Source organism: Fonsecaea pedrosoi, assembly GCF_000835455.1.
Source record: "Fonsecaea pedrosoi CBS 271.37 unplaced genomic scaffold supercont1.7, whole genome shotgun sequence".
Lineage (NCBI taxonomy): Eukaryota > Fungi > Ascomycota > Eurotiomycetes > Chaetothyriales > Herpotrichiellaceae > Fonsecaea > Fonsecaea pedrosoi.
The window spans coordinates 2,986,263-3,001,949 of NW_013550609.1; the positions used below are offsets into that span (position 1 = coordinate 2,986,263).

General features: G+C 44.5%; 4 protein-coding genes across 4 annotated transcripts; 1 reads left to right on the forward strand and 3 right to left on the reverse strand.

Annotated features, from left to right (window-relative positions):
* Positions 1 to 223: 223 nt before the first annotated feature.
* Positions 224 to 1,370, reverse strand: Z517_11124 (uncharacterized protein; the record flags this gene model as incomplete). Its single annotated transcript, XM_013424732.1, has 4 exons — positions 224 to 663; positions 722 to 793; positions 850 to 1,174; positions 1,248 to 1,370. The coding sequence occupies 4 exons, from the start codon at positions 1,368 to 1,370 to the stop codon at positions 224 to 226; spliced, it is 960 nt and encodes a 319-aa protein (XP_013280186.1).
* Positions 1,371 to 2,402: 1,032 nt separating this feature from the next.
* Positions 2,403 to 4,170, forward strand: Z517_11125 (uncharacterized protein; the record flags this gene model as incomplete). Its single annotated transcript, XM_013424733.1, has 3 exons — positions 2,403 to 2,446; positions 2,503 to 2,922; positions 2,973 to 4,170. The coding sequence occupies 3 exons, from the start codon at positions 2,403 to 2,405 to the stop codon at positions 4,168 to 4,170; spliced, it is 1,662 nt and encodes a 553-aa protein (XP_013280187.1).
* An 806-nt stretch (positions 4,171 to 4,976) lies between these two features.
* Positions 4,977 to 5,585, reverse strand: Z517_11126 (uncharacterized protein; the record flags this gene model as incomplete). Its single annotated transcript, XM_013424734.1, has 1 exon — positions 4,977 to 5,585. The coding sequence occupies one exon, from the start codon at positions 5,583 to 5,585 to the stop codon at positions 4,977 to 4,979; it is 609 nt and encodes a 202-aa protein (XP_013280188.1).
* Positions 5,586 to 7,447: 1,862 nt separating this feature from the next.
* On the reverse strand, positions 7,448 to 8,652 carry Z517_11127 (actin-like protein; the record flags this gene model as incomplete). The annotated part of the gene is made up of 2 exons (XM_013424735.1): positions 7,448 to 7,510; positions 7,567 to 8,652. 2 exons carry the CDS (start codon positions 8,650 to 8,652, stop codon positions 7,448 to 7,450), a joined length of 1,149 nt encoding a protein of 382 aa, XP_013280189.1.
* Between the last annotated feature and the right edge of the window lie 7,035 nt (positions 8,653 to 15,687).

Sequence of the window (15,687 nt, forward strand, 5' to 3'; positions counted from 1 at the left end):
AATGCTGGAGAGGGTGGGATGAAAGACCTGGTGCATTTCAAGTAGAAGAGCGGGAAGAGGGGAGAGATGGCTTGAGAATGTCAAATTGCGGTCTGTTGAATATATCTGTCCACAGAGTTAATCAGGAAAATGAGTTTCTCTCCGGAAATGAGAGGTGCTATACAGAATCCCGACGCCCGATCCTGCTCCACTTCTTGTTGTGTCTCTCGTACACAATCGCCGCCTAGTTCACGAGGACAGCCTGACCATAGGGATTCTTGGCCACCTTGTCGTTGCTCTTCCCCTCGGGGTCTCCCCTGCTCATCCGGCCCCGACTTGTTCGGTAGACACCCCGGCTGGCATCCACGATAGGGTTGATCCAAACCTTCTCGCCTCCCTTTTCGGCTGCTTCGACTGGTCGCGTCGTCATTCCCAGCCCCGTCGGGTGGTAGTTGATATAGATACCCTCCCAGCCCTGACGCTCGGGGAGAGCAAAGATTTCGTGCATGATGCCGACGTGCTTGTGCTTTGACACGGTGTCGTTCCACCAGTTCCAGGCCTCACGATGGATCGGCGACAGCGCAAAGTTGTGAATGTCCTCGATCGAGCGCCAGTAGGAAATGGTGGCGAGTTCATTGCTTGTGGATCGTTCGCCCCCATTGATCCAAGTCGACATGCCCATGACTGAGGAGAGTCAGTGGACAAAACACACGCGTGCGGAAGGGAGAAGCGAGCCACTCACAGCCACTTTCTTCTCGGGTGTCCTCTAGTTGTACAAGCATGTCCCGAAACCGATCGGCTACTTCCTTGTAACCTGACACATGAAACAGTCAGCACTCGCTGATATCAGACAAAAGAACCTATGCTCACCGTCAGCAAATAAGCCCATTGGTGAATTGCTCCTTGCTCCGAGAATCATGACTGCGCGTGGGCCGTTTTCGCCCGGGTTGCCGTGAACCACCTCTGTCTCTCCCTCGGAAGGATAGCCCACGCTCCATTTGCCGTCAATGACGCCCTCGGCCCAGACGTTCTTTTTGAGACCGAAGTGCATCAAGAAAGCGTCGACGATGTTCCACCCCAAGATGAGCAGAACAGGGAAGGCGAGATAAGATCGAGGAAAGATGAAAGAGAGAAGGATCTGAATGGCGCCGCCCAACAAGAGCCAAGTTTTTATGGTGAAATTGTCCTTGAGAAGCTATAGTGGCGAGGACTGGTTAGTACCAATACCGTGAGAGAGTACCTCGTACTCTGTATAGAAACATACGTACAGCAATGTCAGATCCAGAAAAGGGACCGAAGCCGGTCTTCTTGCCAGATCCAATATTTCCTGCAATGGAGTACTGGGATCGAGGCCTTTGGCTGGAAGCTGGAAACAGTGTTTTGATACCCATGGCAGTCGAGGTTTTATTGAACAGCTATCACGATGGGAATGACTTGAACTGTACAGTCAGGTAGTTGCAAGGAGAGTCGGCTGAGTACAGATGAAAGGGGCCAGCCTTGGATTATATGGTTGTGAGAAAGCCATTGTACTACCTGGCCTATTTGCTCAGTCGAACCATGCGTTGCTTTGTATGGCGACGGGAGGGCTGGTCTGCTCGGTTCACCGATAGTATGTAAGAAACGGGAAGTGGATAGCTCTATGAATGAAACTCGGGGGCCTGAGACCACAGGCAATGCACCGTGTCCAACCAGGTTGGGCATTTAGTCAGATTGGGCAACCGCTTCAATCCCCAGTTGTACTGGCGTGTATGTGGCTGGCATCTTTGGCGGAGAGGCTGCGGGCGTCGCATGGCAGGCATATTCTAAGCGCAACTTCATCGGTAGATGTTCTCGGATGTGCGGACTCGAAGTCTAGAGCTGTGCCTGTTCGTACAGGGATTGTGAAGCTGGAGTATCGAGCAGGGCACACACCATTCTCAACCAGGCCTCTTCCCGCCAGTCATACCAAAGGTATAGGCTGCAGGGCTGGGTGAAGGTTGTCGTTCATCGATTTTGACGCCACGATGGCACTGATATCCTGTTTCATGCTAGCTTAAGCAGGCTGCCAGTTCAGCTCGCTTGGACGAGATGCAGTACGAGCAGATTAGACGTTCCGGACCCTGAGCTGCGACATTAGACTGACTCAACACTTTCCTGATTTGAACCGCATCCCAGCAGCGGCCAACAGCAGAACTAGGCTTATCAGGTTGCATCTGCGCTCCTTGCTGGATTGGATGTTGCAAAGTAGTCCCCCTGGTGGTGATATAGAGAAGAAGGAAAGAAGCAATGTTGGGGGTGCGCCGTTGCGCCCGGTAGATACGACGAGGGGTTGTCAGTTGTGACGATTGTTAAAGTGGCAAGGGATTTTGGCGGCGCAGTTGAGAACAAGGCATCAAATGCCCACCATGCATCGGGCTGCGACTTGATGCATCTTCCCCCTCAATATGAGCGTCACTATTGACGCGCTCTACGTCTTTGATGATCACAAGTAGGCTACATGCTTCTTGTACACTTTGGTAAACCACTTTGCTGACCTTTTGCAAGCAACTGCGTCCTCGAACACGTCTATGGAGGTCGTCCACCATCCGCACAGACCCTCATCGCCGGTTTGACTACGAGAACTGGACCTCGACCATCAGTCCTTCAACTCTCCGACTTTGCTCCACCAACCACAGCATACTCGATATCTCCTTCTACCTTTCAGCTGATTGCAGTATCTGGAAAAGATGCGCAGTCGTTGGCCATCCTTGATTTCCTTCAACGGGTCCTCGATGTCTTTGAGGACTTTCTCGGGAGCCCCCTCCTCACCACGAAGATCGAAGACAACTATGAGATTGTCGCCCAGTTATTGAGTGAGATGTGTGATGGAGGCATAATATGTAACACGGAACCCAATGCGCTGAGAGAGTCGGTAGAAGTGTCTTCGGTGCTGGGAAAGTTGTTCACACATGTGGGACTGCCTGGGTACGTCCTGGACCGTGTTTCGCAAAGATTGATGGTACTAATTCTCGTAGGGCTTCGCCTGCCCTTGGACCGTCGAGCAGCTTCTCCTCAAGCCTACGTAGGACGGCTTCGCCTCCTGTAGGACCAGCAATTCCGTGGCGCAAGTCAAATGTCAGACATACGTCTAACGAGCTCTATGTTGATATCATTGAGAGCTTGTCGGTCATATTCGCCCCTTCAGGTCGCCCTATATCAGCGCGCTCACATGGTTCGATCGCCTTCACTGCCAAAATATCTGGGGTACCCGATTTGCTTTTGGTATTAACCGCCCCTGGAGGCACCAGCAGTGCCAAAACCGCGGGAATTGTGCGTACTATGCAACTACCAGTTTTCCACCCCTGTGTCCGGTTAGCGAGATGGAAAGAACACCCCGGAGAGTTGTCGTTTGTCCCACCAGACGGTCGTTTCATGCTTGCAGGTTATGAGACAGACCTGATGCCATCCTCCCTCGATAGCGACCAACCTCCTAGCAAAAGTGACAAGTTGTTCCTGCCGGCGACTGTGGATCTGCGAGGCGGACTTGGTGGTTCCGGGTCCGACTTTGAAGCCAAACTGACCCTAACTAACAACTTCCCTGGGGTTGCTTCAACGACCAAACCGAGCGCCTCCCGGACAAGCTCAGGCCCGATATCTTCTCTATCGTTTGGCGGCTCCAGTGTTGGCTCCTCTAGTGCCCCTACCCTGGAAGCGGTGATGGTCACAATACCATTTCCATCAGATGTGCGAAGTGTCACTGAACTGAAGGCTTCAAGAGGCGAGGCTACGTTCAATGCGTTCGACAAGGTCGTCGAATGGAAAGTCCCTACCAAGGATGGAGCATCGGTCAACGGAACGGCGACATTGACGGGCACTGTTGCAGGAGCTTTCAATGCGCAAAATGACCTAGATGAAGAGGCACAAGCCGCCGAAATCGGGAAACAAAACACTATGGCAGGGTACTATCACGAAGATGTGGTTGCCAATCACACCTCAGAACCCGACCCATCAGGCAACGGCAAATCCAAAAGGACACAAGCAACTAAAGCACTAATGCCACGTTCGACCTCGGTCTCATTCAGCGTCAAAGGATGGTTACCGAGTGGGATCAAAGTCGACAGCTTGGTGGTCGATGTGAAGAAATCCAAGGGACTGGGTGACGGCGTCCGACCTTACAAAGGCGTCAAGTACCTTACAGTCAGTAAGCAGGGAGTCGAGAGGAGAGTGGAATGAGACATGCTTATGAAAACTTGAAAGATGAAATACAGTGCCTTTGCAATGATGTTGCTTATTGGTATCGAGCATGTACCCCGTGGATAGAGGCCATGATGACAAAAAGGCAGGTAGGTAGCTCATAAGGAATATCTGGTTACAGCAAGACAATTGTCAGGAGCTCGAAGTATTTTTTGGTTTCCCCCTTTCGCCCACCATGCACCCCGTTACCGTACCCTTTCCCTTCCATGCCTATCTTGTCCATCCGCGCATGCCATGCTTGTATGCGTGTGTGTGTGTGTGTGTGTGTGTTGTGTCCGATGAACCCATTTTGCCAATGATCATGCATGCATGCAGTAAGTAATAGGAAAGGCCCCACAAGAAATTCTCCAGAAACGCCACGCCTGAATCGTTGTTGGTGGGAAAAAGCAGAGAAAGCGGTGCTTTGTCGTCAAATAAAACAGAGGTTAATTAAAAGGAGATATTTCGTTCAGTCGTCATCCGGATGCTTTCGTTGTTATTGTTGTTGTTTGACTGGTCGTCGTCATGATCATCATCGTCAACGTCAGCGCCATCTGGGGTATATGAAAAAGAAAAGCAAATCGCGCCTCGACGTTGTTGTGGAGCTCCGTCCATCCGTCCAGCTATGCTGTAATAGAGATGCAGAGAGGAGATGCGATGTTGTGTGCGCGCAAGGATGCTGATGATGTTGATGTCGATGATGTCATGTTGACCAAGCGAGAAAGAAAAAATAAAAAGAGATGCGAGTCGGGGACATGGCATGGCAACCCATCCTTTTGTCAGCCACCCACTAAGGGCGAGGGCGGCTAATGCTGGAGGTGGTGGTGGTGCATGCCCATGCCGGTGATCTTCTTCCACCCCTTCTTGACGCTGCGGTTGAATTGGTCCGCGCCGGACTCGCTGCCGCGCGAGCTGGAGCTGGTGGCCGAGATGGCACTGTCCTCACTCGGCCGCCGCGCCATCATGACGGAGCCGCCCGTGGTACCAGCGAGAGCCGATGTGGCGGTGTTGTTATTGTTATTGCTGCCGTTGACGTGGCCGATGTTGCCAGCCCCGCCCCTGCCGACGTGGTACACCGGGGCGGCATCGCGCTCCCAGCGCAGCTGCTGCTCGAGTTCCTCGTCGAAGCTGAAGATGGCGCGCTCGGAGCTAGGGACCACGTTGCCCGCGCCGCCACGGCCGGTCGTGAAGGTCTTTCTGGAGCTTGACAGGGTCGACGAAGCTGTCGACGAGAGCGATCCGATCCGCCCGCTGCTGGCGCTGGGCCCGCTACCCCATGCGGAGGAATTGCTCGCCGAGGACCTCACGGCGTTGCCGATACCTCCTCGCCCCGTGGAGATGTAGTGCATGTTGTTGGTCACCGAGGGGTGTGGCTCGACGATGGCGTAGGATCGTGATGTTGATGAGACGGACATTTTTGTGGTGTGTATGTGTTTGAGTGTGCTTTCCTTGTTGAACTTGTGTACTTGTTCTTAATTTATCTTCTTCGAAGAAAAGAAAATGACTTCCTTTTTGATTGTGTTGGTGAATGCGATGCTTGTGACCTTCCTTTTATGTCCCCCTTGTGGCGGGTGTTGATCAGAAGTATTTATGATTGGCTATGACGCGTTGGCGGACCGAAAGCCTGAAATGGATTTTTCTATTTGGTTCTCAATTTGGTCGTCAGGTGACAGTCACAAAAAAGCAAAGAAACTGGTAGTCTCGTTGTTTGGTTGGTTGAGGTATTTTCCCGCACGGTTCAGTAAATGACCATGAGCTTCTGTCAAAAGGTACTTTGGTACTTTAGTAAGTAGTAGTAATAGGCAACTTGAGTTCTTGGGAGGGGTTGGTTGGAAATATGAATCCTGTCACGAGTACAACCCTACACACTAATGGGGACCAGGTGATTATATACAGATCACGGACCACTCTGACAGAGAAAATTTTTTTCTATACGGTCGACAGGGGAACCAGTTGACGCGACGATCCCCAGTCAAGACGCAAGCAAGGGGGAAAGAGGGGACGGGCTGAAGGGACATAGGTCACCGGCAAACAAGAGCACCATAGAGGGCCATGAAACGTGTGAATTCTGGGGCCATTACTCGATAGAAACCCAACACCTTTTCACACTTTGCAGTTAACTGGAAAGTGTCGGCCAAGGTTGAGACAGGCCTGCCGTTAACTGCAAAGCGCGAAGGTGCAAATTTGCAGGTCACGATGGGGTCAAAAGGGCTGATGGCGACACAAAGAAGCGGGAAACTGAACCAAGACTGGCGTCATGAATAAGGAGAAAAATGTGACACGGTAGCATGGTGGATATTTCGAAAGGCAACAAGGAATACCAAGAGGAACCAAAGGTGGTCACGGTGTGGTGCAGGATTGTGCAAGAATAGGTGACGGACAACTGACAACCGACGGCTACTTGGATCACGGGCGGAAGCTGCGCGATGGCGAAAGTCTCTCGTGGAAAATTCCTCGGGCGGAGTCTCCGGCGACGTGATGATTGGCTGTACCAAGACGTCAGCTTGACCACGAGATTCGTCCTCCTGTCCAGTTGGGAGAATCCGTTAGTCATGCCCAGCCTCATTTCCACCCATTTCGGCCTGATCCTCCGCCACGCGTGGCCCTCCGAGCAATCTATGGGGTAATCGTCTGGCTTCCAGAGCGGGGACCGTCGTTTCCTGGGGGTAATAGATTGCTTTGTTTCTCCAGTCCTTGGGTGGTGTTTTGAAGGTATTCCGGGTGCATCGCTAACCGCTGAAGCCTGGGGCCCCTGACAACAACCCTCGCCTCCTTCCCACAATTCTCCTCTCTCTGTACGAGTATATCCCTTTGTTGTCCTCTTTTCGCTTACTTGTCGTCCTGACAATCCGACACGTGTTTGTCGATTACCCCTGAGAAGGACCGGCACGATCTCGCCCTGGCCATGAACCAGAAGTAAAAATTCGCCTTCACGTTCCTTGTCCGGTATACCTCGATCCGGATGGTGCTTCCAGAGCCTACTGACGACCGAGGGCTAGCCCATCCCCGGATTCTCGGCACTTCCCCGCAGTTGTCCAAGACGGTGGTGGCCCAAGGTGTCATGGATCAGCAGGTCCAAAATTGGCCTCTCCATGACGCTGGACATGATGCGTTGATGGCGCGCTGCCGGTAGTGCCTGACACAAAAAGATTTTTTCACTCGTCTTTTTGGTCTCACCGCTAGATGCTCGTCGTTTCGTGAGCCGGTCTCCTGTGAAGCGAGTGCGCGAACTCCTAGCCACGATGGCGCGAGCAGCATACCTCTGGGTGATGCTCGATCAAGTGAATTTGGTGTGGATAACGTCCGGGTTCTCATGCCAGTCGTCAATACTAACCCACATCTGGTAAATCGTCATCAGTGATGAGCCAAACGCGAAAAAATTGGTTGATCACTCACCTTTCTGAACGTGCTCAACCCAGCGAGGATGCTACCACCAATCCAGGTGCTGTATTTTCGTTCAGGGGGTGCATAGATCTTGATGCGCATGTCCTTGACCGCCAGCCGTTGCATCTCATACAGAAGTCGGTCCGGGAACCCCTTACATAGGGTCGTACCGCCACTGAGGACAACATTGCCGAAAAGGTTTTTGCGAAGGTCCATGTCTGTCCGGTTGATGGCATCCACCACCATTTGATGGATGCCCTGATACTCCAACCCGATCAAATCTGGCTCGAACAAAATCTCAGGAGCTCGAAAACGTTCTGCTCCGATCTTGATCTTCTGTCCATCTGGAAGCACGTACTCAACATCCCTTTTGTCATTCTTCCATATTCCTTGTGACCAATCTTTCTCTTCCTTCCGAGGATCCAGGGCGATGTATGCCGTCTTCTCTTTCATGATTCTGACAATTTCCTTTTCTGCGCTGGTATGAAAGACATGTCCATTTTTGCGCAGGAGCAGCTGCATGTATTCTGTGATATCTCTTCCTGCCACATCAATTCTTCGTATGCTACTGGGGATCGCAAATCCCTCGTACACCGGAACTGCATGACTGACACCATCTCCGCTGTCTAGGACGATACCAGTTGTTCGACCACTCGCATATAAACTCAAAACAGCTTGTATCGACATGTAGATGGCCGGGACATTGAATTGCTCAAATAGGATCTGGGCGGCCGTGTCTCGATTTTGTCTCGGATTCAAGGGTGGCTCTGTGAGTAGGACGGGGTGTTCCTCGCTGAGTGTTTTCAGCTCTTGTTCGTAGACGTATGTCCAGATCTTTTCCATATCATCCCAGTCGGTCACAATACCATGTTCGAGCGGATATTTGATTTTGAGAAGGCCTCGTAGTTCCTGTGCTTTAGGGCCGATGAAGACGTCTCCCTCTAGGGCCCCAGCCAGGGCACGAACGTGTTTAGGCCGACCAACATAGGAAGGGAAATAGGCCGCAGGAAGATCGGTTCCAGCGAAGCCAGCTCGAATGGTGCCGCTCCCGTTATCCAGCACGAGTGGCACATTGTGCAGGCTTCCACCGTCGGCCATGTCGACCACAACTGTTGCAAGCAAGTAAAGATTGGTACTCAGGGATATTTCTGCCTCAATCACCGCATTATGGCACTGGAGTGGATGTGTACTAGGAGTCGAGAAATAGGGATCTTGACGAAAGAAGACGTGAGTTCAGTGCCCGAGACGCGGTCAGAGAAAATTCTGCCGCTTTACACCGCCTTTGTAGGATTTGTTCCTCTGCAGCCCAACGCAAGTTGCAGGGAAATTTCCCTCCGAAAATGGAGGTAGGCACCGCCGCTTTTGGAGGTGGTTTCGCTCGATGCCAAGAATTCCAGACCCTAGTCTCCCCTCGTCGCAGACGTGACTCTTGCCGGCTTCAGTGGGACCATAAACAGTCCCCCTTCAGACACAACGGGAATCATCCTTTCACCGACAGAATGGATGCCTTTACTGCCCCAAGTATGGCGCCTGAACGGACACGCAGCAAGGATCTCGATGGGTCTTCTCACAGTCTGCACAGAAGAGCACCTTCTCTGACCTTCACGAAGTCCTCTCGAACCGCGTCTCGTAACCCATCTTTTATGTACACGACTGACCATAACCAAGCTCTACCTCTAGGCCAGCGACCGCGACCTTCCTCTCTCCCTGCTCTCCGTGCAGAATCCCTCTACCAGCTATACTGTCCTACTTATAAGCTACAACCCCGCACTGTAGGCCATTACCAGGGGTAAAGAATTGCAGAGAAGAGTGGTTTCTACGAGGCCGAATGGCCATACAAGGTTTTGGTCGCAGGACAGTCGCCCAACTCTCGCCTGAGCATTATCGACGCCATCGACAACAACTTGCTGAGAAGGGTACTGTAAAAAAGCGGCATGCTGTCAGAGCTGCTTCCTATACAGCTCAACGGGGTTGAGCTTCCTCAGTCACAGTGTCAGAGCTGCTTCCTATATAGCTTAATAAGGTTAAGCTTCCTCAGTCACAGTTCCTTTATTATTATATAAGCTAGGTCGAGAGTATATAAGGTATAAATAGTCGTATAACTTTAGAATAGTCTAGTAAAGTAGATATTATAAATTAGCTATAAGAGAGTATAACTATAAAAGAGTAATAAGTATAGTAATATAGGCGTTAGTTTAATGTCTACTATATAATTAGGTCTCCGACTTAGAGCGTCTACTCTACCGTTCTGTCAGAGCTACTTCCTGTATAGCTTAACGGGATTAAGTGTTAGAAACGGCCTTTATATAACCTAGGGCGCGGGGCGCCTAGGGGTAGGTCTACCGAGGTGGTAGCCTAGCGACATAAGGCTAGGTTACGTACCGTACGTAACTACTGAAAATGGAAAGATACGATATATCGATATAGTAATATAGGCTATATTAATATATTAATATACTATCTCTAGTTACCTATTCTAGATATACCTTATAAGTATATAACTACGCTTATTACCCTTCTATAGTTACACTCTCTCGTAGCTAACTTATAATACCTACTTTACTATACTATTCTAAAGTCACCCGACTACTTATACCTTACGTACCTTCGACCTAGCTTATATAATAAAGGAACTATAACGAAGGAAACCTAACCTCGTATTAGAGCTACTTATTAGAGCTACTTCCTATATAGCCTAACGTAGTTAGACTTCCTCAGTTATAGTTCCTTTATTATATAAGCTAGGTCGAGAGTACGTAAGGTATAAGTAGTTAAGTAACTTTAGAATAGTATAGTAAAGTAGATGTTATAAATTAGCTATAAGAGAGTATAACTATAAAAGGGGAATAAGCGTAGCTATATACTTATAAGGCGTATCCCGAATAGGTAACTAGGAATGATATGTTAATATGTTAATATAGACTATACTAATATATCGCTATATCGTCTCTTTCCTTTTTCAGTAGTTACGTACGGTACGTAACCTAGCCTTATACCGCTAAGCTGTCGTTCCGGTAGACCTACCTCTAAGCGCCCCGCGCTCTAGGTTATATAAAGGTCGTTTCTAATACTATCTCCCCTCCTTCCTATTCGTTATCCTTAACGTACTTAAGGTAGGCCGCGCCTACCCTCCGTCGTCTCTCATCTTCTTCTTTATTCTTATAGCTAACTATATAGTCCTTCCGCATAGTTAAACCTCGTCGTTCTATAAAACCGGTAAAAACTTAAAGTAAGCGTCGTATTAAACTCGCCGATTCTATCTCCGCCGATTAAGAGAATATCGCGATAGTAGCCTACACCGAGTATATTAACTACGAAGTTATCTATTACTACGACCGCGAATAGTCGTCGTCTTATACCGAATATCTCTAAAAACAGCGAAAATGTAATAGTACTTTTTTAATAGAAGAATTCCGAAAAGTAGGGGAATAAAAGAAATAATTAGTTATAAAGTCGCGGGCGAAGCGAAAAGAGATCGCTCGTCTTCGTAGGCTAATTATAGAGGCCGAGGAAGAGGACGTATCCTTCTAGGGCGAGCTTAAGCGATTAGAGGAGGTTTCGAGTTATATATTACGTCGTAAGATATAGGCGTTAGGTATCTTTAATAAACTACCTAATTCTAAAGAGGTAGCTCTAGCTAAGCCTAACTTTACTTAGTCCGACGCTCCGAGCGTTAAGTAGATTAATTAGGAGGCTATATTATCTAGTAAAACTACTTAAGGTATTATTTTCGAGCCTCCTCTAGAGTTCCCTTCGTAAGGTAAGCCTCCGGTTCCTAACTATTTTCTAACTCGTTATACCCTAACTACTTAATTAGGTACTAAGGGGTACTACGCCTAACGCGTCTCCTAAGTACTCTCTCTACGTCGTACTCCTCCGTAGTAACTTCTTTATCTAAGGGTAGTAATTAGACTAGTTTAGCGTTCTTTAGTACTAGTTTAAGTAATAAGATATAGAATATACTATAAATTCTTATATCTTAAGGAAGTTCTAGTCGATAGTTAACCTTCCCTATCTTTTCCTTAATTCTAAATAGTCCTAGCTTAACGTAATCTAGTTTCGTACTTAGCCGCTTTATCTTAATATTTTTTCGTAAAAGATAGACGGGGTCCTCCTCCTCTAGAGGCGGTCCCTCAACCCTTTTCTTATTTACGTATATTATCATTCTTTTTACGATAAATTATAGGATTTCTCGTAATCTCTCGTAAATTTCCTTTATCGTATTAGCCTTTATTAGTACTCTTAAGTTCGAGCTTTCTTAAATATTATCTTCTAGTCTTAGGTAGAATCCGTAGTTAGCGTAGAATAAGCTTAATTCTATTATTAACTTATAGTTATTAAAGTAGAATTATACGATCGGTAGTATCGTAACTTAATTTATTTATTTATAGTCTACGTATATTCGTAAGTATTATTCTAGCGTCTAGTTCATTCTCTCTATTTAACTATCTATCTAAGAGTAGAATAATATAGATAGTTTATACTTTGTAACTAATAGTCTTATTAGTTCCTTCTAAAACTTTAATATAAAGAGTTTATCTCTATCCGTAATAATTTCTTTTAATATACCGTAGTTTATAAATACGATTCTTAAGAATTTATATACGAAGTCTTCTACTATCGAGCTTTCTAAGTATAGTCTAAAGTAGGAGAACTTTATAAGTCTATTATATATTACTAAAATACTATTATAGGTTACGTCCGTAAGGGACTCCTTTAACCTTAATAGCTTTATAATAAAGTCTATCGTAATTAACGTCTACGTACCCTCTAGTACCTATAGTAGTTATAGTAATCCGTATAGTTTATATCTATTATACTTATCTTACGTATATACTTTATAGTTCCGTATAAATTCTTAAATATCTTTTCTTATATCTTTCTATAGTTTATAATATTAAGTAATAAGTTCGATTATCTTATCCGTTCCTAGATATCCTATAAGTACGTCGTTATAGTAGTATTCTATAACTACTTTTCTATTTTCTTATATTTTCTAGGGCTATTTAAGTCCTATTATATCCTTCGTCTAGATTTCTATATCGTACCCGTTATTTATATTATATAACGGCTCCCCTACTACGTAAGTAGGTTAAGCGTACGTAAGGTACTCTCCTTCTTATCGTAGTAGTAACGCGGGCGTTAATTTAATATCTACTATATAATCTATTCGTCGACTTAAAGCGTCTACTCTACCGTTCTCTTTTCCTTTTATATAGTAAATCTAGAAGTTATAAGTAGTAAGTATCTCTACCTATCTTACTTATCTTTAGTTAAGAACCTTAGTTATATTCTAGTATAGTAGGTTCTTATAATCTAAGTATATCTTAACCGTATATTTTAGTCCTTTAAGGTATACTCTCTAGTACTTTAGTACTTTAACGATAGTAAGTAGCTCTTTATCGTATATATCGTAGTTTAACTCTAGTACTATTATTTTTCTTAAAAAATAAGCTACTAGTCTTATTTTCTTATCTTATCCTATCTATATTAGGATTACGGCGATCGCGCCGTCTAATATATCTATTTTAAGGAGTATCTAGAGGTCTAGATTAAAGATCGTAAGGATCGGAGCCTCCGTAAACGCCTTCTTTAGTTTCTATATTACTTCCTAGGCGTCGTCTATTAAAGTAAAGATCGCGACTCCTTTCTTTATTAAGTTCGTTAAGGGTACTACGATTTACGAATAGTTCCTAATAAACTTTCTCAAGTAGTTTACGAATCTAAGGAACGTCTATAGTTCCTTTAACGTCGTTAATTCTAGCTATTTTAATACGCTCTTAATCTTACCTAGATTAATCTATAGTCCGTCTTATAAGACTATATAACTAAGAAACTTTACGCTTAGTTCGTAGAACTAGTATTTTTCTAACTTAACTAGTAGTTAGTAATCTCTTAGTACCTCTAATACCTTCGTAATATATTCTATATACGACTTATAATCCTTTAAGTAGATTAAGATATTATTAAGGTATACGACGTAGAAGATATCTAAGTATTTCCATAAGATATTATTAATTAACACTTAGAACGTCGCTAGTACGTTAGTAAGTCTAAATAGTATTACGTAGTATTTATATAGACTATAGCAGATCCTAAAGGCTATCTTCTACTCTTCGCCTTCTTTTATACGTATACGGTAGTACACGTCTCTTATATCGATCGTTATAAAGTACTTCGCGCCTTTAAGCCTATCCTATAGCTTATTAATCCGTAGTAGTAGGTATATATTCTTAACGGTAATATTATTTAACTTCCGATAGTCTATATATAATCGGAGTTCTTTACCGTCCTTCTTAGGGATAAATAGGATTAGATAGTCTACTTCTAATTCTAAGAGTTTAATATAGTCTTTTATTAAGTTATCCTTAAGGTATTTACGTAAAGTCTATTACTCTACTTTAGATAGTAAATAAAGTAGTTCGAACGTAGGTTTCTTTCCTTCTTAAAGTCGTATTTTATAATCCTATAACTTATATTTAGATAGTATCTTAAGTCCTACCTTCTTTTTAAAGACTTCCTTAAGTTCTTTATACTCTAGTAGGTATACGGATGCTTTAGCTAGTACTTTTATAGGTTATACCTAAACCTCCTTCCTCTTAAAGAGTTATACCGCTATTACCTCTCGATCTTAAGATCTTTCTATATAGTCGTAGTTATCGAACTATATCTAGACCTTTATCTAGTTAATAATAGAGTTATACCTTTTTAACTATAGTATTCCGAGTATAATATTATATTTTATCTTCGTAACGTTAAGACTAATCTCTTTATAGTACTCGTCGATCGATAATTAAATTCTTCTTAATTCGTATATAACGTTAGATAGTACCTTTTTAATAAATTCTAATAATTTATAGGACGTAGTCTTCTCGTATTTCTACTCCTTTAACTTATTAATTATCCGGTAGTTAACGATATTACCGGTATATCTTAAGTTAATAAGGATATATACTTCCTAATCTTCTAGAGTTCTATATAAAATAATTAAATATAAGTAAGTCGCTATAGCTATTCTATATAGTTCCTTAGGTCGATCTCTTTTTACGCCTTTCTCGCGGGCCCTCTTCCGCTTATACTCTACTAGAGCTATTTTCTCTTAGGCGGCCTACTCCTTAGGCCGTCCTTACCTTAGTTTTTTAGCTAGTATAGGTAGTCTATCCTTCCGTTTTAGGGGTTAGATACCTTATAGTTCTAGTCTCTATACCTTTCGACTAACGCTTAGTACGCTTCCCTAGCTTCTTTAATCGACATTCCTAATGCCTCTAGCTATAGATAGTCTAGGTATCGTTTATAATAGTAGAGTATATTCCTTAGTAGATACCTCGTTACCTTATTATAGGCGAAGTTACCTCTTACTAGTACTCCTTCTAGTATTTCGTCTACTTATAGGATAGAAATACCTCTTTCTCTATAGATATATCGTACTTCTAGGACTCTATCGTCGTTTATCCCGAGTATTTAGGTTCGTTCTTATCGTTCTCTAAGGACTCTTTATTCTTCTAAGATCTTTATTATAAGTCTAGCTATTTCTTAAAGTACTTCGTCTCGTTATTCCTTAGACTCTTCTACTTTAAGGTCGCGTACTCTCTATACGATCTAAATTACTTCCTTATATAGCTATTCGAGTATTATAAGCGTAGTTAGGTACTCGTCGTCTTCTTCCTACTTATTTAGGTTAAATCGGCCTATTATATTAATTTTAGGTTCTACTTAACTTTCTTTAATTTTATATATATATTATATCTCTAGGTTTCCTCCCTAATATAAGTAAATATAGCCTTCTCCTCCGGCTTAATTTCTAGGATAGTCTAGGTTATTATATAGGATAATCGAAAAGATCCTTTCTCTTAGTTTTAGCTCTTCTATTAGTTCGTAGACCGTATAATAATATTAGGATATAGTTCCTTTTAGATATATAGAGTCTACGCATTCCTTATCGCTCTAATATCTTATTTTTATATAGATACGATTTAGCGTAATAGCGAGGATTACTACGCTCTAGTAGTCTACTAACTCTCCTACGTAAACTACGTTTACTTTAGGCTTAGTTTCCGACCTCTTTACTTAATTATTCTTCTAAGATTCTACTTAATTTACTTATTTCTTCGGGAACCTACATTCCCTCGTATA